The 25,171-nt window shown below is 38.1% G+C and overlaps 1 protein-coding gene across 1 annotated transcript in view; it reads right to left on the bottom strand.

Annotated features, from left to right (window-relative positions):
* The window catches only part of LOC110441506 (Y+L amino acid transporter 2-like), a 58,722-nt gene that overhangs the window by 7,257 nt on the left and 26,294 nt on the right, over positions 1-25,171 (bottom strand). Inside the window, exons 2-8 of the mRNA XM_021484675.1 lie at positions 23,297-23,422; positions 23,034-23,133; positions 22,729-22,773; positions 9,776-9,899; positions 4,709-4,812; positions 3,760-3,856; positions 33-182 (exon numbers count right to left, since the gene is read on the bottom strand). Coding sequence (XP_021340350.1) covers positions 33-182; positions 3,760-3,856; positions 4,709-4,812; positions 9,776-9,899; positions 22,729-22,773; positions 23,034-23,133; positions 23,297-23,422 — 746 coding nt within the window. The remainder of the gene's footprint in view (positions 1-32; positions 183-3,759; positions 3,857-4,708; positions 4,813-9,775; positions 9,900-22,728; positions 22,774-23,033; positions 23,134-23,296; positions 23,423-25,171) is intronic.

The following is a 25,171-nucleotide window of genomic DNA, read 5'->3' on the forward strand; positions in this document are numbered from 1 at the left end:
TATCTTTTTAGGCTATCAACAGAGTCACCTACCTTGATCGGGCGATCAATATCTGGCTCCTTGTAGCGGAGATACACTTGGCCTGCAAACACGAGGGTGAGCACACAGGCAAAGCCGAAGCCCTCCATCTCGATCAGGAAGAAAATGTTGGTGGTCGAAGTGTAGATCAGAGTCATCACAAGCTGTAACAGAGGACATTCCAGGTGAGTAGGGGTCCTTAATATAAGTATATGTAACAGAGGACATTCCTGGTGAGTAGGGGTCCTTAACATAAGTATAATGTAACAGAGGACATTCCTGGTGAGAAGGGGTCCTTAATATAAGTATATGTAACAGAGGACATTCGTGGTGAGTAGGGGTCCTTAATATAAGTATATGTAACAGAGGATATTCGTGGTGAGAAGGGGTCCTTAATATAAGTATATGTAACAGAGGACATTCGTGGTGAGTAGGGGTCCTTAACATAAGTATAGATGTAACAGAGGACATTCGTGGTGAGTAGGGGTCCTTAACATAAGTATTGATGTAACAGAGGACATTCGTGGTGAGTAGGGGTCCTTAACATAAGTATTGATGTAACAGAGGACATTCGTGGTGAGTAGGGGTCCTTAACATAAGTATTGATGTAACAGAGGACATTCGTGGTGAGTAGGGGTCCTTAACATAAGTATTGATGTAACAGAGGACATTCGTGGTGAGTAGGGGTCCTTAACATAAGTATTGATGTAACAGAGGACATTCGTGGTGAGTAGGGGTCCTTAACATAAGTATTGATGTAACAGAGGACATTCGTGGTGAGTAGGGGTCCTTAACATAAGTATTGATGTAACAGAGGACATTCGTGGTGAGTAGGGGTCCTTAACATAAGTATTGATGTAACAGAGGACATTCGTGGTGAGTAGGGGTCCTTAACATAAGTATTGATGTAACAGAGGACATTCGTGGTGAGTAGGGGTCCTTAACATAAGTATTGATGTAACAGAGGACATTCGTGGTGAGTAGGGGTCCTTAACATAAGTATTGATGTAACAGAGGACATTCGTGGTGAGTAGGGGTCCTTAACATAAGTATTGATGTAACAGAGGACATTCGTGGTGAGTAGGGGTCCTTAACATAAGTATTGATGTAACAGAGGACATTCGTGGTGAGTAGGGGTCCTTAACATAAGTATTGATGTAACAGAGGACATTCGTGGTGAGTAGGGGTCCTTAACATAAGTATTGATGTAACAGAGGACATTCGTGGTGAGTAGGGGTCCTTAACATAAGTATTGATGTAACAGAGGACATTCGTGGTGAGTAGGGGTCCTTAACATAAGTATTGATGTAACAGAGGACATTCGTGGTGAGTAGGGGTCCTTAACATAAGTATTGATGTAACAGAGGACATTCGTGGTGAGTAGGGGTCCTTAACATAAGTATTGATGTAACAGAGGACATTCGTGGTGAGTAGGGGTCCTTAACATAAGTATTGATGTAACAGAGGACATTCGTGGTGAGTAGGGGTCCTTAACATAAGTATTGATGTAACAGAGGACATTCGTGGTGAGTAGGGGTCCTTAACATAAGTATTGATGTAACAGAGGACATTCGTGGTGAGTAGGGGTCCTTAACATAAGTATTGATGTAACAGAGGACATTCGTGGTGAGTAGGGGTCCTTAACATAAGTATTGATGTAACAGAGGACATTCGTGGTGAGTAGGGGTCCTTAACATAAGTATTGATGTAACAGAGGACATTCGTGGTGAGTAGGGGTCCTTAACATAAGTATTGATGTAACAGAGGACATTCGTGGTGAGTAGGGGTCCTTAACATAAGTATTGATGTAACAGAGGACATTCGTGGTGAGTAGGGGTCCTTAACATAAGTATTGATGTAACAGAGGACATTCGTGGTGAGTAGGGGTCCTTAACATAAGTATTGATGTAACAGAGGACATTCGTGGTGAGTAGGGGTCCTTAACATAAGTATTGATGTAACAGAGGACATTCGTGGTGAGTAGGGGTCCTTAACATAAGTATTGATGTAACAGAGGACATTCGTGGTGAGTAGGGGTCCTTAACATAAGTATTGATGTAACAGAGGACATTCGTGGTGAGTAGGGGTCCTTAACATAAGTATTGATGTAACAGAGGACATTCGTGGTGAGTAGGGGTCCTTAACATAAGTATTGATGTAACAGAGGACATTCGTGGTGAGTAGGGGTCCTTAACATAAGTATTGATGTAACAGAGGACATTCGTGGTGAGTAGGGGTCCTTAACATAAGTATTGATGTAACAGAGGACATTCGTGGTGAGTAGGGGTCCTTAACATAAGTATTGATGTAACAGAGGACATTCGTGGTGAGTAGGGGTCCTTAACATAAGTATTGATGTAACAGAGGACATTCGTGGTGAGTAGGGGTCCTTAACATAAGTATTGATGTAACAGAGGACATTCGTGGTGAGTAGGGGTCCTTAACATAAGTATTGATGTAACAGAGGACATTCGTGGTGAGTAGGGGTCCTTAACATAAGTATTGATGTAACAGAGGACATTCGTGGTGAGTAGGGGTCCTTAACATAAGTATTGATGTAACAGAGGACATTCGTGGTGAGTAGGGGTCCTTAACATAAGTATTGATGTAACAGAGGACATTCGTGGTGAGTAGGGGTCCTTAACATAAGTATTGATGTAACAGAGGACATTCGTGGTGAGTAGGGGTCCTTAACATAAGTATTGATGTAACAGAGGACATTCGTGGTGAGTAGGGGTCCTTAACATAAGTATTGATGTAACAGAGGACATTCGTGGTGAGTAGGGGTCCTTAACATAAGTATTGATGTAACAGAGGACATTCGTGGTGAGTAGGGGTCCTTAACATAAGTATTGATGTAACAGAGGACATTCGTGGTGAGTAGGGGTCCTTAACATAAGTATTGATGTAACAGAGGACATTCGTGGTGAGTAGGGGTCCTTAACATAAGTATTGATGTAACAGAGGACATTCGTGGTGAGTAGGGGTCCTTAACATAAGTATTGATGTAACAGAGGACATTCGTGGTGAGTAGGGGTCCTTAACATAAGTATTGATGTAACAGAGGACATTCGTGGTGAGTAGGGGTCCTTAACATAAGTATTGATGTAACAGAGGACATTCGTGGTGAGTAGGGGTCCTTAACATAAGTATTGATGTAACAGAGGACATTCGTGGTGAGTAGGGGTCCTTAACATAAGTATTACTGTAACAGAGGACATTCCTGGTGAGTAGGGGTCCTTAACATAAGTATTACTGTAACAGAGGACATTCGTGGTGAGTAGGGGTCCTTAACATAAGTATTGATGTAACAGAGGACATTCCTGGTGAGTAGGAGTCCATAACATAAGTATTGATGTAACAGAGGACATTCGTGGTGAGTAGGGGTCCTTAACATAAGTATTGATGTAACAATGGACATTCGTGGTGAGTAGGGGTCCTTAACATAAGTATTGATGTAACAAAGGACATTCGTGGTGAGTAGGAGTCTTTATTAATCACATTACAATGATACTATGATATTACAAACAGGTTTTTTATGTTTTTGTCTGTATACGTTCAACATGCTGCTTAATGTCAACGTCACCTTTTGACCTTTGAATCGGATACATCTCATACATTTTGTACTGTGTTACAACTTAAACTGAATAAAGTTTGTATTTCCTATACATATCACTGACTGGGTGGTGCAAAGATTGGCTAAATCCTTGACCATTATGTTAAAGTCAGTTTTTGACTTACAATGACCAGAAGAGATGGAGATGGTGTCATGTTTTTGTACTGGATCATCCCCATAAAGGCTGGCATCTGTTTGTTTTGGGCTCCAACAAAGAACAACCTACAACAACAGAGAGACGGCTATAGCTAGTTATCAGAGTATTACTCATAGTTGACATTTTTTTGAAATTTCTATTGGGGAGAATCTGAATGCTCAAAATTTAAACAGAAATCAAATTTGTGCAATACCCCCTGGAGACAACATCACCCTTTAAATGTCATATTTTCAGTTGTTCTTTTAGATGAAATCATTAGATCTTAGAATATGGTAATAGTGTAGCAAATTCACAGGTTGAAAATACTAAACGTAAGGGTCAAAATTCAGGAGTGTCCCTCCTAAATAGGGAGGGTTGGCAAGTAGGATTATACTTATTATACAGAAATATTTAAAGAGGTAAGCACCACACAAGGAAAACTATTTTTCAACTGATACTTTTTACCTTGGAGAAGCAACTTTGACTCCCTTGTTACCTTGAAAACGAGCTGGATTTTCTCTTTAATTACAATTTGAGCATGAGTTGAAATTTGACCTCACTTTTATCTTTTATATGCGGTCAACTTTGACCTCTTGAGTATTTACGCTGATTTTTACATGTTTTAAAAATAAAGAACAGCAGCCATTTCCCAAATATAAATCTCTCCTACAGTTCTTCCGTATTTTGAATTTTAAGTTTAACTACCTCCGTGAATGTAACATATTGTAAAATGTAGACATTTAACAATTCAAACAATAACTTTAACTAGTATTTCACCTAGATAAACAATTTATAAAGTTTATATCAATTCCTTGTTTAAAGGTACAACACAATTTTCCCCCTGATACCCAGAATTATGCTGAGCAAGCAACCCATTAAATTGTTTCAGACCCTGACAGACGACGCCCAATACCTGACAGCCGACCGGATAACTTTACCTTGACATGGACAGAGCACATCCGTTCATGGTGCCACACACAGAGAGAGCAATGAGAACCGGCATAAGCCAGGCCATAACACCCATCGTACTCTCGGCAAAGGTCTGAAATATACAAAATACAGGTTAACTTCGTACCACAAATGTCAGTATTTACTTCTTCACCAAACAATTTGTCTTAACATATCATTCAGCTGTCCATATAATAGTTGTACCTGTCCATATCTAACTTTTCTTTACATTGTTTCACAATAAAACCAAGCTGTACATATAGAGAAGTAATTCTGACCATACAGTGGTCTGACTGTACAGTGGTCTGACCATATAGAGAAGTGATTCTGACCGTACAGTGGTCTGACCATATAGAGAAGTGATTCTGACCGTACAGTGGTCTGACCATATAGAGAAGTGATTCTGACCGTACAGTGGTCTGACCATACAGTGAAGTGATTCTGACCGTACAGTGGTCTGACCATATAGAGAAGTGATTCTGACCGTACAGTGGTCTGACCATATAGAGAAGTGATTCTGACCGTACAGTGGTCTGACCATACAGTGAAGTGATTCTGACCGTACAGTGGTCTGACCATACAGTGGTCTGACCGTACAGTGGTCTGACCATATAGAGAAGTAATTCTGACCGGACAGTGGTCTCCTAGTACAGGTGGTCTGACCGTAAAGTGGTCTGACCGTACAGTGGTCTGACCGTATAGAGAAGTAATTCTGACCGTACAGTGGTCTCCTAGTACAGATGGTCTGACCGTACAGTGGTCTGACCGTACAGTGGTCTGACCGTATAGAGAAGTAATTCTGACCATACAGTGGTCTCCTAGTACAGGTGGTCTGACCATACAGTGGTCTGACCGTACAGTGGTCTGACCGTATAGAGAAGTAATTCTGACCGTACAGTGGTCTCCTAGTACAGATGGTCTGACCGTACAGTGGTCTGACCGTACAGTGGTCTGACCGTACAGTGGTCTGACCATATAGAGAAGTAATTCTGACCGTACAGTGGTCTGACCGTACAGTGGTCTGACCGTATAGAGAAGTAATTCTGACCGTACAGTGGTCTGACCATACAGTGGTCTGACCGTACAGTGGTCTGACCGTATAGAGAAGTAATTCTGACCGTACAGTGGTCTGACCATACAGTGGTCTGACCGTACAGTGGTCTGACCGTACAGTGGTCTGACCGTATAGAGAAGTAATTCTGACCGTACAGTGGTCTGACCGTACAGTGGTCTGACCGTATAGAGAAGTAATTCTGACCGTACAGTGGTCTGACCATACAGTGGTCTGACCGTACAGTGGTCTGCCCATATAGAGAAGTAATTCTGACCGTACAGCGGTCTGACCGTACAGTGGTCTGACCGTATAGTGGTCTGACCGTATAGAGAAGTAATTCTGACCGGACAGTGGTCTGACCATACAGTGGTCTGACCGTATAGTGGTCTGACCGTATAGAGAAGTAATTCTGACCGTACAGCGGTCTGACCGTACAGTGGTCTGACCGTACAGTGGTCTGACCTGACCGTACAGTGGTCTGACCGTACAGTGGTATACAGTGGTCTGGCTGTACAGTGGTCTGACCATATAGAGAAGGAATTCTGACCGTACAGTGGTCTGACCGTATACAGAAGTAATTCTGACCGTACAGTGGTCTGATGGTACAGTGGTCTCCTAGTACAGGTGGTCTGACCATACAGTGGTCTGACCGTACAGTGGGCTGACCATATAGAGAAGTAATTCTGACCGTACAGGGGTCTGACCATATAGAGAAGTAATTCTTACCGTACAGTGGGCTGACCATATAGAAAAGTAATTCTGACCGTACAGTGGTCTGCCCATACAGTGGTCTGACCGTACAGTGGTCTTACCATATAGAGAAGTAATTCTGACCGTACAGCGGTCTGACCGTACAGTGGTCTGACCGTACAGCGGCCTGACCGTATAGAGAAGTCATTCTGACCGTACAGTGGTCTGACCGTACAGTGGCCTGACCGTACAGTGGTCTCACCGTATAGAGAAGTAATTCTGTCCGTACAGTGGTCTGACCATACAGTGGTATGACCGTACAGTGGTCTGACCGTATAGAGAAGTAATTCTTACCGTACAGTGGTCTGACCGTACAGTGGTATACAGTGGTCTGGCTGTACAGTGGTCTGACCATATAGAGAAGGAATTCTGACCGTACAGTGGTCTGACCATTCAGTGGTCTGACCGTACAGTGGTCTGACTCTGACCGTACAGTGGTCTGACCATATAAAGAAGTTATTCTGACCATACAGTGGTCTGACCGTCCAGTGGTCTGACCATATAGAGAAGTAATACTGACCGTACAGTGGTCTGACCATATAGAGTATAGAGAAGTAATTCTGACCGTACAGGGGTCTGACCATATAGAGAAGTAATTCTGACTGTACAGTGGTCTGACCGTACAGTGGTCTGACCGAACGTACAGTGGTCTGACTGTATAGAGAAGTAATTCTGACCGTACAGCGGTCTGACCGTACAGTGGTCTGACCGTATAGAAAAGTAATTCTGACCGTACAGTGGTCTGCCCATACAGTGGTCTGACCGTACAGTGGTCTTACCATATAGAGAAGTAATTCTGACCGTACAGCGGTCTGACCATATAGAGAAGTAATTCTTACCGTACAGTGGGCTGACCATATAGAAAAGTAATTCTGACCGTACAGTGGTCTGCCCATACAGTGGTCTGACCGTACAGTGGTTTGACCTGACCGTACAGTGGTCTGACCGTACAGTGGTATACAGTGGTCTGGCTGTACAGTGGTCTGACCATATAGAGAAGGAATTCTGACCGTACAGTGGTCTGACCGTATACAGAAGTAATTCTGACCGTACAGTGGTCTGACTGTACAATGGTCTCCTAGTACAGGTGGTCTGACCATACAGTGGTCTGACCGTACAGTGGTCTCCTAGAGTGGTCTGACCATATAGAGAAGTAATTCTGCTCGTACAGTGGTCTGCTAGTACAGGTGGGCTGACCGTACAGTAGTCTCCTAGTACAGGAGGTCTGACCGTACAGTGGTCTGACCGTACAGTGGCCTGACCGTACAGTGGTCTCACCGTATAGAGAAGTAATTCTGACCGTACAGGGGTCTGACCATATAGAGAAGTAATTCTGATCGTACAGTGGTCTCCTAGTACAGGTGGTCTCACCGTACAGTAGTCTCCTAGTACAGGTGGGCGGACCGTACAGTGGTCTGACCATATAGAGGAGTAATTCTGACCGTACAGTGGTCTGACTGTACAATGGTCTCCTAGTACAGGTGGTCTGACCGTACAGGGGTCTGACCGTACAGTGGTCTGACCATAGTGTTCTCCTAGTACAGGTGGTCTGACCGTAAAGTGGTCTGACCGTATAGTGGTCTGACCGTATAGAGAAGTAATTCTTACCGTACAGTGGTCTGACCGTACAGTGGTTTGACCTGACCGTACAGTGGTCTGACCGTACAGCGGCCTGACCGTATAGAGAAGTAATTCTGACCTAACAGTGGTCTGACCATACAGTGGGCTGACCGTACAGTGGTCTGACCATATAGAGAAGGAATTCTGACCGTACAGTGGTCTGACCAGACAGTGGTCTGACCGTACAGTGGTCTGCCCATATAGAGAAGTAATTCTGACCGTACAGCGGTCTGACCATATAGAGAAGTAATTCTTACCGTACAGTGGGCTGACCATATAGAAAAGTAATTCTGACCGTACAGTGGTCTGCCCATACAGTGGTCTGACCGTACAGTGGTTTGACCTGACCGTACAGTGGTCTGACCGTACAGTGGCCTGACCGTACAGTGGTCTCACCGTATAGAGAAGTAATTCTGACCGTACAGGGGTCTGACCATATAGAGAAGTAATTCTAAACGTACAGCGGTCTGACCATATAGAGAAGTAATTCTAAACGTACAGCGGTCTGACCATATAGAGAAGTAATTCTGCTCGTACAGTGGTCTGCTAGTACAGGTGGGCTGACCGTACAGTAGTCTCCTAGTACAGGAGGTCTGACCGTACAGTGGTCTGACCATATAGAGAAGTAATTCTGACCGTACAGTGGTCTGACTGTACAGTGGTCTCCTAGTACAGGTGGTCTGACCGTACAGTAGTCTCCTAGTACAGGTGGTCTGACCGTACAGTGGTCTGACCATATAGAGAAGTTATTCTGACCATACAGTGGTCTGACCGTACAGTGGTCTGACCATATAGAGTATAGAGAAGTAATTCTGACCGTACAGTGGGCTGACTGTACAGTGGTCTCCTAGTACAGGGGGTCTGACCGTACAGTGGTCTGACCGTACAGTGGACTGACCGTACAGTGGTCTCCTAGTACGACCGTATAGAGAATACAGTGGTCTGACCGTATAGAAAAGTAATTCTGACCGTACAGTGGTCTGATGGTACAGTGGTCTCCTAGTACAGGTGGTCTGACCGTACAGTGGTCTGACCGTATAGAGAAGTGATTCTGACCGTACAGTGGTCTGACCGTACAGTGGTCTGACCTGACCGTACAGTGGTCTGACCGTACAGTGGTCTCCTAGTACAGATGGTCTGACCGTACAGTGGTCTGACCGTATAGAGAAGTGATTCTGACCGTACAGTGGTCTGATCGTACAGTGGTCTCCTAGTACAGGTGGTCTCCTCAGTAAGGGTTTAGTATAGATGAAAGTAGCTGTAATGGGGAGTTGTTAGTGAGGTCTCTTAATGCAGGTGGTCTCCTGATAGTGGTAGTCTCTCGACCAGGAAACCAAGAATATTTGACTGAAAAGTCAGAAATAGAACCCAATATATATATATATCCTGACAGATTAGTCATACATAACAGTCATTTATTTTATCTGTTTATTTGATGCATTGATGAACTCTGATCAAACAATGATGGTTATATTTTTAACCTGAATAATCAGACAGGCAAGCTGAGAAATCAGACAGGCAAGCTGAGAAATCAAGCAGGCAAGCTGAGAAATCAGGCTGTCACGAAGACCCTGGAAGGTGGGACAACTCCTTCATAGCGAGTACAGAAAGGAACATGAATGAATGAATTTACCACAGCAACAGCCTCGGACTTGATCATTTGAGCCGGTGTGAGAACACCCAGGTACGCCACATTGGCAGCCAGGTATGTTGATATTACAATGGACATAGAAATCACGATAGCTCTGGGCAAATTCCTGAAAAAAGTTAAGTAAAATTTGTTATTTATTATATTTATATATTGTCCACTATACACTACAATCCACACAAGTGTCAGTTTTTAGACCAGTATAAATTATCACAGGCTGGAGACAGAAGGGTCAGTTTTTAGACCAGTATAAAATATCACAGACTGGAGACAGAAGTGTAAGTTTTTAGACCAGTATAAATTATCCCAGTCTGGAGACAGAAGTGTCAGTTGTTAGACCAGTACAAATTAGCACAGACTGGAGCGGAAGTGTCAGTTTTTAGACCAGTATAAATTATCACAGACTGGAGACAGAAGTGTCAGTTTTAAGACCAGTATAAATTACCACAGACTGGAGACAGAAGTGTCAGTTTTTAGACCAGTACAAATTAGCACAGACTGGAGCGGAAGTGTCAGTTTTTAGACCAGTATAAATTATCACAGACTGGAGACAGAAGTGTCAGTTTTTAGACCAGTATTAATTATCACAGACTGGAGACTATCTACAACTAATGCCCACCTCTCTCTCATCAATCTTGCTTTTTAAGGTGCAGAAATATATGATTTTTTTTCATCTTGGATGTCTTTTTTGTTATTTCAAGGACATATCGTTTTTGTTTTCAGTTTTAATTTGAAAACACATTTTTGATTAAGCTATGGGACCAAGACATTATCAGGCAAACATCAAATTATGCGACTTACTATCCTATAGGATATACATGTATATATTGTACTATATTTATAGTGAGAATTCCATGCTTGGTATAAGCCATGAGTCCCCCTTCTTAAATAGGTTTCACAAAGTTCAGGTTCAAAATTTTTTTTCAGTAATAAACAGCATCTGACTTGATATAACATGTTTGGGACAAGTCTAGCTTCTATGTTACTCTTCTCAGTGTATCGTGTACTTTAACAATGTATAGGGCTACGTTCAGGACAAGTCTAGCTTCTATGTTACTCTTCTCAGTGTATCATGTACTTTAACAATGTATAGGGCCACGTTTGGGACAAGTCTAGCTTCTATGTTACTCTTCTCAGTGTATCGTGTACTTTAACAATGTATAGGGCCACGTTCAGGACAAGTCTAGCTTCTATGTTACTCTTCTCAGTGTATCGTGTACTTTAACAATGTATAGGGCCACGTTTGGGACAAGTCTAGCTTCTATGTTACTCTTCTCAGTGTATCGTGTACTTTAACAATGTATAGGGCCACGTTTGGGACAAGTCTAGCTTCTATGTTACTCTTCTCAGTGTATCGTGTACTTTAACAATGTATAGGGCCACGTTTGGGACAAGTCTAGCTTCTATGTTACTCTTCTCAGTGTATCGTGTACTTTAACAATGTGTAGGGCCACGTTTGGGACAAGTCTAGCTTCTATGTTACTCTTCTCAGTGTATCGTGTACTTTAACAATGTGTAGGGCCACGTTTGGGACAAGTCTAGCTTCTATGTTACTCTTCTCAGTGTATCGTGTACTTTAACAATGTGTAGGGCCACGTTTGGGACAAGTCTAGCTTCTATGTTACTCTTCTCAGTGTATCGTGTACTTTAACAATGTGTAGGGCCACGTTTGGGACAAGTCTAGCTTCTATGTTACTCTTCTCAGTGTATCGTGTACTTTAACAATGTGTAGGGCCACGTTTGGGACAAGTCTAGCTTCTATGTTACTCTTCTCAGTGTATCGTGTACTTTAACAATGTATAGGGCCACCTTTGGGACAAGTCTAGCTTCTATGTTACTCTTCTCAGTTTATCGTGTACTTTAACAATGTATAGGGCCACGTTTGGGACAAGTCTAGCTTCTGTGTTACTCTTCTCAGTGTATCGTGTACTTTAACAATGTGTAGGGCCACGTTTGGGACAAGTCTAGCTTCCATGTTACTCTTCTCAGTGTATCATGTACTTTAACAATGCGTAGGGCCACGTTTGGGACAAGTCTAGCTTCTATGTTACTATAGGGCTACGTTCAGGACAAGTCTAGCTTCTATGTTACTCTTCTCAGTGTATCGTGGCTTCTATCATATCTTTAACAATGTGTAGGGCCACGTTTGGGACAAGTCTAGCTTCTATGTTACTATAGGGCTACGTTCAGGACAAGTCTAGCTTCTATGTTACTCTTCTCAGTGTATCGTGGCTTCTATCATATCTGTATTGTTATATACCATAAATTATGTATAATAGATGGAAATGTACATTTTAATTATTCATTTTTTAAACCTCATGAATTTACCTAAAATCAACAATAACACATTGATTAAGGACAGAAACTATAAAATTTCAATATCTAGCAAATTTGATCTATATTATATAATCATCAGACAATAAATAGTAGTTGATTTATTCACTCCTGTTAGCTGCTAAAGTCTATAAATTATAGTCACTAACCTACTATAAAACTGTGCAGCCCCATATACTTGTAACATCTGTCACTATATACAATACTTTCCATTACCATAGTACTAAACAGAATCCTCTCATATACATAACACACATGCAACAAGATCTACCAACATCCAATAAGGGTAAGACATTTTTTTTCTAACTGATCAAATGATTTCTTCTAGAAAAAATCATTTAGCTTTCAATCAATATTTCTCTCCAAAATTTACAACACAAAAAAAAAGAGACTAATTCTGAGACAATGAAATATGCTATCAATTTATGTTGTAGTTGAGGTTTCTATACCAAATGGCTACATCCCATTTTAAATCAAAGAATTGAAACTTAAATATTTGATTCTGAAATTTTTACCACCATTTGATGATATGATAATACATCAGCATTATTCTGCCTGCTGTAGTTAACCTTATAATTGCCCCATCTGTAAGACACCCCCTATCCGTTTATCTGGTGCGAGGAATTCCCATCCCTTCACTATAATAAACAATCTCACAAAAAAAAGTATCTATTTTTTGAGAATTTTAAAATCATTCTTATTTTCCAAATTGGTAAGCACCTATATCAGGGCACTTATTTGGTTAAGTATGGTACCTATAGTTTTGTCAAATTCAAAGAATAGATGACCTCAAAGAGCCCTGGAATTCTGACACATTCAAATATTTGTCTGACCAGTATAATTTCTCTATTAAATAAATGGGAAGAATACATTTAGGAACGTAACGAATTCCAGCTCTTTAACAGGACAGTAATATTGACCTTGCCTTTGCCAAGACATTAAACAAATATGACAGTTCCAAAGTAGTAAATTATGCCAGTCTACATTGAGGAATTTATTGCTTGGAGGCACTGGAAAATTCATGAAATTTGTAGTAAGAAATGACACCTGAATTCCTCCTGTATACACTGTCATAGTGATTCTTCTCTCAAAACTCAGAATATTTTGTAGCATTAAGAAAGTGGATCCCACTTTTCCTCTAAGTCATTATGGGACAAATACGTTTGGGTCCTGGAGTCATGTTTTTTCCCTGAGGGACTTGTCCATATTTTGAGAGAGTTATCGCCCTTGACGGCGTGAGGACGTGTAAAACATCGGTCCCAGGTTTTTCAAAACATTTTCACCTTATTTTCAACAATTAACTACGAATGTGTTATACTTTTCCAACCGTATGGATGTGTAATACATAGGAGTGGAAAATGTATGGAACGAACCCCACGCAAAAGTGAGTACTTTGTGAAAAAAAATGAACCCATTGTGAACGAGAAAACGTATACGTGGTATGTGCGGACATTGAGAAGTTCTCATTCTGACTATCATCATTTGCCAAATATTTTACTTATGTGAAAAACATTTGATATTTACAAAACATCTATGGAATCATGTGAATAAGATGGTTTTCGAATAGAGACAATTATAGTGAAAAAACTTTACAGTCGGCTGAACCCTTTGTCAGTGTGTGTATAGTGTCGATACATGTATATTGCCCGTGCACGCACGACGGACAGTCTGTTGAGCACATATAAACGACAAACTAAACGTAAATGGCAGAGAAGAGGAAAACTGTATCAACATCCAGTTCGGACAGAAGTTTTATTGATAGCGACAAAGTTATTCCAAAAGTTAAAAAGGTCGTCAAGCGCGCAAAAATTTCGGACAATCAAGCGACGCTACATACATTCAAAATGGACGCGCAACTAAAAAAGTTCAGTGCCAACATGATGACAAATTTTAAACTCCTAGAGGAAAAAATGAATGACATTACATTAAAACTATCAGACATGGTCACATCGGAGGATATGTCGCAGCAGTTTAAAACAATGGCCACTAAGGAGGACCTAGAATTAGTGAAAAGGGATATCATTGAGGAGCTAAATATAAAAGTTGAAAAGCTCGAGTCCCGAGTTTTCACTCTCGAAATGTCAAACGACGCTATGACAAAGCGCATAGAGTATCTGGAAAAAAACGTAGAGAGAAATGAAGATACAGTGGCTGAAGTCGGCTTTACTGCAGAGAAGGCTCAGTATGACATCAACGAGCTCGAACAGTACACTAGGAAGTCAAGTGTCCGAGTATTCGGCCTGGCGGACGAACAAGACGAGAACATGGAAAAAACCTGTCGGAAGGTTCATAGTTTCCTGAAATCCGATCTGAACATGGAAATCGAGAATACAGATATTGACGTAGCTCACAGGTTGGGCAAGTACAGATCCAATAAAGCAAGACCTATCATCGTCAAATTTATGTGTCGCCGTACAAAAATAGAATGTATCCAGAAACGTCACAAGCTCAAAGGAAGGGGTATAGTTATCAGGGATGACCTTTCGCGGGAAAACCAACACTTGATGGATAGTCTATCATTCGATGATCGGGTCAGCGATAAATGGAGTGACAATGGTAAACTATACGCAAGGCTCTCTGCAGACAAGACAGTCCATAGAATCCACCCAGGCATAGACTTGGACAGACTTGTATACAGGTCTTTCAACATGTAAAACACGTTGGTAATCTCGTTGATGACATTACGTTCAAAAAAGTTGTCACTCCTGTCGCCAATTTTACATTCCAACGATAGACGGTAAGAGCGGAGGAGTGATAAATTATATATATACTGAAAATATTCACATATATTCTAGTTACTTCGTATAGTCTTTACCAATATGTGTGTGTGTGTATACATCAGAAAAATTAAATGATTCGATAACGAAGTGAACTATAATATCAAAACTATAGAAAATAACCAGGCTATGACTACAGAACAAATATGGGAAATATTGTTAAAAAATACACATGTAATGCTTCAAGCGCAGCGTCACACCAGTGATTCCTGTTTAGATTTTAATTCCAATGTGTGCTGATCTTCATTTACATGCCTCAAATTTCATTGTAAATAAACTTGTTTATCATTAGGATGTTATGCTTGCAAATACATCTGTGATTGGAAGATATTTTGTGAGATGGATTTTGTGCATAGTTGGACCAATTCGAACGCACCCAACGTAAGTCTGTATAGTATACGTACGAGTCCGGAATATAGATTAGTAGTGAAAGCAATAATGATGTAACTCATATATATATATGTAAGTGTATATCGTGTGGATGCCACCACTACTACACGAAACTATATGATAAAACAAATTATAACATCTATTACATAGTGTTATTTCATTTATCAATATAATCTGTCTTATCTACAGAAATCACATCAAGTTATGTTTGTCTATTTTTACAGAACGCATTTTGCAAACACAGATGTCTCTGCCCAATGTATGTGCTTGTCTTAATGACAGGAATATTTTTGCCTTGTTTTTCCCGGCAAATTTACGTAATGTTTATTTTTGTTGATGAAGGTTTAATTATATAACAAAAAAGAATGCGAGAAAAGTGTGATTGACGCAAAATGTACAAATTCGTCATACATCATATGTTTTATATAAGAACAAACATACACGAGTGTTATTGTACATGTGTACTTGTATACAGGAAGTGTAACTGGCACGTGATGGTAAATGAAATAAAAACAAGGTTATGCTATTCAAGTAACCCTAATCGACCATGGTACATTATATACTTATTAGTTAAACGAAGTATATCTTAGATTACTCTTAAAATATCAAACATCAATGGAAGATATGTAGTTTAATATTACACTTAGTAAATGTATACGAGTGGATATGTGTGAACAGCTTGGACAAGGTTAATCGAATGCACCCTAATCACACCATATGATATATTATATATTAGATAAATGTATTACTTCTTAGAATATTTCAAAATGTCCAAATGTAAATGGAAGATATGATATAGTCTAATATTGAATAGTTTAATATTGTACTTAGTTATAAATAAGATGCATTAATTTAAATGTACATTCGAGTACATGTGTATACAGTTTAGACAAGGTTAATAGAACGCACCTTGTAATCATTGTCACACAGAAGCTTTTGTTATATATATGGCGACGTGAGGTAGAGTGAACGAAACGTAGTATAGTAGAAAGGTGGGTGTTAGTTCCATTATCTCTCAAAATTATATTTTCTATATGTGTTTATATGTTTTTTGTATGTCCGACCCCATTCCTGGTGTTCTCCCATGTTGCAAACTAACGACTATTGTGATTTTAAAACACACATGGACGGTGTAACAATACTATCTGCCAATTGCCAGGGTCTTGGTGATATAGTGAAACAAAAAGACGTATTTGCATACTTGAGAAATAAAAATTATAATATTTTTTGTCTTCAGGATACACATTTTACAGCAGAAAAGGAAAATTTAATACGGGCTAATTGGGGTCTTGATTGCTTCTTTAATTCCTACAATTCAAACTCTAGAGGGGTTGCCATTCTTTTTAATAATAACTTTGAATATAAGATTTTAAACACTATAAAAGATGACACTGGGAATATTTTAGCTTTTAACATCCAAATAGAAGGTGAAAAACTTACACTTATAACTGTATATGGTCCTAACAGTGACAGACCAGATTTTTATGAAACAGTGGAAAATATTTTAACAGAGTTGGGAAATTTTCAGTTTGTTATATGTGGGGATTTTAACTTAGTTATTGATCCGAAATTAGACTGTGATAATTATCGGCAAATAAATAACCCCAAGGCCAGAGATAAAGTTTTAGGACTTAAACAAGAATTAGGTATGATAGATACTTTTAGAGAATTAAACCCGGATACAAGAAGATACACTTGGCGTAGAAGAAATCCATGTAAACAGGCAAGATTAGACTACATTTTTATATCCGATGGACTGCTCCCAAGTTTAACTGCTTCGTCTATTGAGCCAGGATATCGCTCAGACCATTCCATGTCAGTTATAAGTTTAAGCTTCACCAAATTTCAAAAGGGGAGGGGGTTATGGAAATTCAATAATTCTTTACTTCAAGATTCAGAATATTTAAATACCATTAGATCTCTGATTGTTAACATTGAAAAACAGTATGCTGTACCAATTTACAATATGGACAATATTGAAGATGTTTCTTTGCAAGACTTGATGTTTGTAATTAATGATCAACTGTTTTTGGAAACTTTACTGTTAGAAATCAGAAGTAAGACTATTTCATACTCATGCTATAAAAAAAAAACCAGTAACGATACAGAGAAAAAGTTGATTGAAGATATTCAGGAACTAGAAAGGGGAGCACTATCAAGTAATGTTGAGTTAAATAATATTGACATAAAAAAGAGAGAACTAGAAAAGTTAAGAAAGCATAAATTAATGGGCAATATGATACGTTCTCGAACAAAATGGATAATTGAAGGAGAAAGGCCAACCAGGTACTTTTGTGGACTAGAATCTAGAAACTTCACCAGTAAAATTATTCCAAAGATAGAAAAAGATGATGGTATAGTGATTTTAGAACAGACAGAAATTCTAAATGAAACAAAACTTTTTTATGAAAATTTGTACAAAAGAAATACTGCTATACAGGATGTAAACTTAGAGGACTTGTTTAATCCATATGATATACCTAAATTATCTCCCCTGGAATCATTATCATTAGAAGGACAAATAACTATATCTGAAATGGCAAAAACACTAATGAAAATGAAGGATAATAAAAGTCCTGGTTCTGACGGCTTCTCTGTTGAATTTTTTAAAGTATTTTGGAAACAACTTGGGCATTTCATTGTCAGGTCAATTAATTTTGGTTATTCAGTTTCAGAAATGTCAGTCACTCAAAAACAAGGAATTATAACATGCATCCCAAAAGGCGACAAACCCCGTAATAAACTAAAAAATTGGCGTCCCATCACACTTCTCAATACTATTTATAAGATGGCATCCGGCACGATAGCAGAAAGACTCAAAACTATAATAACTAAATTAATTAGCAACAGTCAAACTGGTTTTATTCCAGGTAGATATATTGGAGAAAATACACGTTTAATTTATGATTTAATGCATTATACTGAAGAAAATGACATACCTGGTCTTCTATTGTTAATTGATTTTGAAAAAGCTTTTGACTCTGTGTCTTGGAATTTTATTACAAAAACTTTAAATTTCTTCAATTTTGGACCATCACTTATTAACTGGATCAACCTTTTTCAAAAAAATATACGCTCTGCAGTTAACATAGGAGGGAACTTATCCATTTTTTTCACTATCGAGCGTGGATGCCGTCAGGGGGACCCTGTTTCTTCATATATTTTTATCTTATGTGCTGAAATTTTATCGATTCTGTTAAGAAATAATTCTGATATCAGCGGTATTGTTGTAAATAACAGAGAAATTCTTTTATCACAGTTTGCTGATGATACGTCTGTTATCCTTGACGGTTCAGAAAAATCTTTAAATGTAACGCTACAACAACTTAACTATTATGCCAGAATTTCAGGTCTTAAAATGAATTTCACCAAGACCCAGGTAATCTGGATAGGCAGTGAAAAATATAGTAATAATAAATATACAACAGAGCACAATCTTTTGTGGGGAAGTACACGTTTTAATTTGCTAGGCATTGAATATGATGTTGATTTACATAGAGTAGTTAAATTAAACTTTGATAAGAAACTTGTTAAACTTAAATCTCTCATAAGTTCGTGGAATAGAAGAAATCTCACTCCAATAGGTAAGATAACCATTATTAAAACATTGCTAATTTCACAATTTAATCATCTTTTTATAGCTCTTCCAAACCCACATGACTCTTATATAAAAAAAGTAAATAACATATTATACAAATTTTTGTGGTGCGGAAAAACTGATAAAGTTAAACGTGATGTTATAATTAAGTCATACGAACATGGTGGTTTGAAAATGATTCATTTAAAATCTTTCATAACAGCACTAAAGGCAACGTGGGTACGGAGGATCTATAAAGAAGATGCTAGTTGGACTTTAATTCCTGAAAACTACATGGATAAGTTCTCTTTAGCTAATTGTGGAATTCATAAATTAAAAATTACATGTGAAGAATGTAAAAATAAATTTTGGAAACACGTTTTAGAAGCATGGTATCAAACAATAGTGTCGTCCAATTTATATAGTGAAAAAATATGTGAAAATCCTTTGTGGTATAATCACAATATCCAAACAAACAATAAGACTGTTTTCTGTAAAGAGTGGTATAGAAAAGGAGTGCTTTTTATATATGATGTAATTAAAGAAGATGGTTCTTTTTATAATTTTGTAGAATTTCAACATAGATATGATATAAGGTCCAATTTTTTAACTTTTCATAGTATAATTAGTGCTATAAAACAGTTTATAAATAGTAAACAAGAAATCTTTGCTTTAGAAAAGAGTATTTGTTTACCTAATATACCTTTAAATCTTAATATTATATTAAGGAGGACTAAAGGGGCACAGGATATTTATGCTGTTTTATGCCGAAATGATACAAAACCCACGTCACAAAGGAAATGGTCTACGGTTTTTAACATTCAGGACAAATTATGGATAAAGATTTATGCATGTCCTTTTAAAACTACTGAAAGTACTAAATTAAGATGGCTTCAATACCGAATTAACCATAGAATCTTAACTACAAACACACTCCTACAAAAAATGGGAATAAAACAAAATTCAACTTGTACTTTTTGTAAAAGATTTCCAGAAACAATTGAACATCTATTTTGGGATTGTGGTAAAGTATGTGAAATTTTGAGAGAACTAAAACAATTGCTTGCAACCAGTAATATTGATTTGAATTTTGACAAACAGGAATTTATATTTGGACAATTCAGTTCAAAGGATGCTGATTTGATAGTGGATAATCTTATCCTATTATTGATTAAACAATACATTTTTAAAATGAAATGCCTAGAAATAGAACTCAATATAACAAGTTTAAAGAATCACATTCTTTTTGAACTTAAATCTCATAAGATATTGATAATTAAGCATAAAAACTGCAAAAATAATATAGTCTTGCTTAATAAAGTAGAAAAATGGCTTCTCTTATAAAATAATGTGAACAATTATCATTATACTATAAAGAAAAGTTTGCAATCCCCCCCCCCTGTGAGTGTGTATGTGTATATGTGTACTATGTGTACAGTATATAATTAGTCTCTTGTAAAGAGGTGTCCGTTGTGAAGGGAATTGTAATCAATGTAATGTATGCTTGTTGCTTTGTGTGTAAATGTGTTGTTTATAAAAAAGAAAAACTGAATAAAAAAAAAAAATTAAAAAAAAAAAAATATTTTGAGAACCTACTCTATCCCTTGGTAATGGGACTCCTAACAATTGTGAAAATGATGTTCACAACTCAACAGAAAAAAAGTCCTACAAAATCACTGCAACAATTTAATTAATCTCATCAGCAGAGTGGTAATCTTATGAAATGTTGCATGGGCCATATTGAGGAAGAATCAATCAAGCAACTAGGTCCAATGTTTTTAAAAGGCCTACACTAATACCATCATATAATATATAATTCAATATTACCCTGAAAGTCAAAGTCAAAAATAGATTCAAACAACCTGAGTATCAATTAAAATTTAAATTTCAAATGTTAAAAGTTGGATTGGGATTTTGAACTTGGAAAATCTTATTTAAATTTAGGACAGGAATTGGTCCACTTTTAAAAGGGTCCAGGAAATTGAATCCCTGTATACATGTAATATTTTTTTCCTAAAGGATTTATTCTTTTATTATTGTTTAAGTGTTTACATGTTGATGTTTAAGTGTTTACATGTTGAAGTGTTTACATGTTGATGTTTAAGTGTTTACATGTTGAAGTGTTTACATGTTGATGTTTAAGTGTTTACATGTTGAAGTGTTTACATGTTGATGTTTAAGTGTTTACATGTTGAAGTGTTTACATGTTGATGTTTAAGTGTTTACATGTTGAAGTGTTTACATGTTGATGTTTAAGTGTTTACATGTTGAAGTGTTTACATGTTGATGTTTAAGTGTTTACATGTTGAAGTGTTTACATGTTGATGTTTAAGTGTTTACATGTTGAAGTGTTTACATGTTGATGTTTAAGTGTTTACATGTTGAAGTGTTTACATGTTGATGTTTAAGTGTTTACATGTTGAAGTGTTTACATGTTGATGTTTAAGTGTTTACATGTTGATGTCGGACTGCCTCAGCATGGTGATATTTCAGTGTAAGAATGGTACAGTAACCAGCATGGAAATATTTCAGTGTAAGAATGGTGCAGTAACCAGCATGGTGATATTTAAGTGAAGAGTGGTACAGTAACAAGCATGGTGATATTTCATTGAAGAGTGGTACAGTACCCAGCATGGAGATATTTCAGTGAAGAGTGGAACAGTAACCAGCATGGTAATACTTCAGTGTAAGAATGGTGCAGTAACCAGCATGGTGATAATTCAGTGTAAGAATGGTTCAGTAACCAGCATGGTGATAATTCAGTGTACGCATGGTACAGTAACCAGCAGGGTGATATTTCAGTGAAGCATTGTACAGTAAACAGCATGGTGATATTTCAGAAGAGTGGTACAGTAACAAGCATGGTGATATTTCAGAAGAGTGGTACAGTAACCTGCATGGTGATATTTCAGTATAAGAATGGTACAGTAACAAGCATGGTGATATTTCATTGTAAGAATGGTACAGTAACAAGCATGGTGATATTTGAGTGTAAGAATGGTACAAGTAACCAACATGGTGATATTTCAGTATAAGAATGGTACAGTAAACAGCATGGTGATATTTCATTGAAGAGTGGTACAGTAAACAGCATGGTGATATTTCAGTGTAATAATGCTACAGTAACCAGCATGGAAATATTTCAGTGTAAGAATGGTTCAGTAACCAGCATGGTGATACTTCAGTGTAAGAATGGTGCAGTAACCAGCATGGTGATATTTAAGTGAAGAGTGGTACAGTACCCAGCATGGAGATATTTCAGTGAAGAGGGGTACAGTAACCAGCATTGTGATATTTCAGTGAAGCATTGTACAGTAAACAGCATGGTGATATTTCATTGTAAGAATGGTACAGTAAACAGCATGGTGATATTTCATTGAAGAGTGGTACAGTAACCAGCAGGGTGATATTTCAGTGAAGGGTGGTACAGTAACCAGCATGGGGATATTTCAGTGAAGAGTGGTACAGTAACCAGCATGGTGATATTTCAGTGTACGAATGGTACAGTAACCAGCATGGTAATATTTCAGTGTAAGAATGGTACAGTAACCAGCATGGTGATATTTCAGTGTAAGAATGGTACAGTAACCAGCATGGTGATATTTCAGTGTAAGAATGGTACAGTAACCAGCATGGTGATATTTCAGTGTAAGAATGCTACAGTAACCAGCATGGTAATACTTCAGTGTAAGAATGGTACAGTAACCAGCATGGTGATACTTCAGTGTAAGAATGGTACAGTAACCAGCATGGTGATATTTCAGTGTAAGAATGGTACAGTAACCAGCATGTTATGTCGGGATAAAGACACTCTTTGTCACGCTCTTCACTAATTAATTATTCCTGGTACATCAACTTACTTGTTCGGTTCCACGATTTCATCAACAAGGAAGTTCAGGTAGCTCCTGAAATATATCAAAAACAACTCATCAAAACAGTCATTGTGGGGCTTCAAGAAAACATGGATTACTGCAGTGCTGTAGTAGTACATTGTGTTGATTTATATTGTACAACAATCTTTAACAAAGCTACAAACACTAACCCTAACCCTGACTATATTAGTAACTATAACTTTGCTAATAGACAAACAAAGCATCATGTGATCCAGCAAAGATAACATTCATGTTTGGAGTTCTGACACCCCTGGATCACAGAAGTAGCTTACCATCCACTGTAGGCCCAGAATCCAGAATAGAACGAGATAGCAATCGCACCAACACTGTAATCCGAACCTACAAACGGCTCCTCAAAGTTTTCAACCTCACCTGAAAATACAACATCAACATTGTAACAACGAAGGCATTCAAAAGAAAGGATATCAACACCAATTTGAAAATTTTCTGAACAGCTTCCTTCCAATGTACTGGTATACGTATATTATGATACATGTAAGTTTCTTGTGGTAATTAAGACTAGATTTATATTTACCGTTGCCGATATAGATGAAGCCGATGATGATGACGATGAGGAGAGCGATGAGTTTACTGGCAGTGATGATCACCTGTACTTTAGCTGCCCACTTGACATTTCTGATGTTGATCAGGATCAGTAGTGCTGTAAAACACAATGACACCATATTATAACGATCACAGGTTATAAGTGAAAAAGGTTCTTCATGGTTAGTTAGTTAATTTTGATATTGTACAAAAACATAAAGTGTACCAAGTGTCTTTTACAATTTCAAAATTAACTATAATGAGAGTTAGATTCAAAATGATAACCAACCATCATGATTTTATGGTCACTTTTTTTTCTCTTATAACAATCTTTCATCTGGAAAAACACTTTTCTATTGGTATAATATGGATAATGTATTATGTCTGTTTCCAATCGGGGAAACAATTCCTAGGAATCATGGCATTAAAATGGAAGATGACTTCAAAAAGCATGTTACAGGATAATATACCTTAATGATTGACCAATGAAATCACTTTAAGGGTGTTACCCACTATATAGTTATCAAAAGTGTTCACCAACACACATGGCATCCAATGAGTCGTAAGACACCTGTGTGTCCATCTAACTGACATGTGTGTCCATCTAACTGACATGAGATGGACACACATGTCAGTTAGATTGACACACAGGTCAGTTAGATGGACACACATGTCAGTTAGATGGACACACAGGTCAGTTAGATGGACACACATGTCAGTTAGATGGTCATGTGTATTTGAGCTATGTTTTGACTTTTCAATTTTCAGGTAAAATGTGATTGGACTTCTAAAAGTGCTTAATTTCAAAAGTCAACTGAAAGCCCTGTTATAAACTTGAGTTCTTTTAAAAACTTGGACACTACTAACTCAAATTACGTGTAAACATGTACAGTTAAAACTTCAGGTAAAAAAATTAAACCCTTTATTTATGATGCACTTGTCCACATCCTGGAGCGGACATGTCCTGGCTGACATGTTTATATACCAATCTGTCTGAACAACCATGGGAACACAGATATATTAAGGTTGTTGGAGTACACATAATATCTGATGTAGAACTAATAACAGATACCAATAGTTCTCCCCGTCAGAGCTCTGCACCTGTTCACGAGCTCTGCACCTGTTCACATGTAATGGTCACAACGTATACAGAATCCACGCTTGTTACTCTGACATTTGGTAACACCTATTGTTGTATCTATTGGTGACCACAAATGCAATGTTTTATGTTACAGGTATGCAAACATGTGTAAAAATAAAGTTTCGTGCAAAGTGAAAACTCAACAAATTTTTATTTATCTGCAATGGCTTGAGGGGAAACCCATTAAGATTGATCAGTATAAGTTTTTTATTTGCATTTTCATGTTTTGTTTTCATGGCAATTGAATGGGACCCTAATGAGATTTTAAGGAATTCTGTGTGTCGTGTCAAAGAACTAGCTGACATCACTATTTTTTGACTTCCCTTCCCTTTTCTTCGCCCCTGCTTTGATTTCTGAATACACTGTCAGACATATAGGTGTGTTGCCTGCTGGAGTACAATACATGTACCATGGGTTTATCATTTTTACTCGTTTGTTTTCTTTATTACGGGAGACCAAGGCAACCAATTGCTACCTGCATAATATCTGTATGTGAATGTGCTGTACTGCTAAACCTGTTTATCTGACTTTGTTATTACATGTACCAGACACCAAGCACAGTCGGCAGTGTTAAAAATTGCTTCACAAATTCATCAGTCATCGCTATTTCTCAGCGAAGTACTTCGTGCTTATGTTCATGTAGATTTTTACCTTGACCACAGGGACATGGCACATACTAACCCCCTACATATATAGAGGGGGTGGAGGGGGTGGAGGGGTGGAGGG

Source organism: Mizuhopecten yessoensis, unplaced genomic scaffold, assembly GCF_002113885.1.
Source record: "Mizuhopecten yessoensis strain PY_sf001 unplaced genomic scaffold, ASM211388v2 scaffold716001, whole genome shotgun sequence".
Lineage (NCBI taxonomy): Eukaryota > Metazoa > Mollusca > Bivalvia > Pectinida > Pectinidae > Mizuhopecten > Mizuhopecten yessoensis.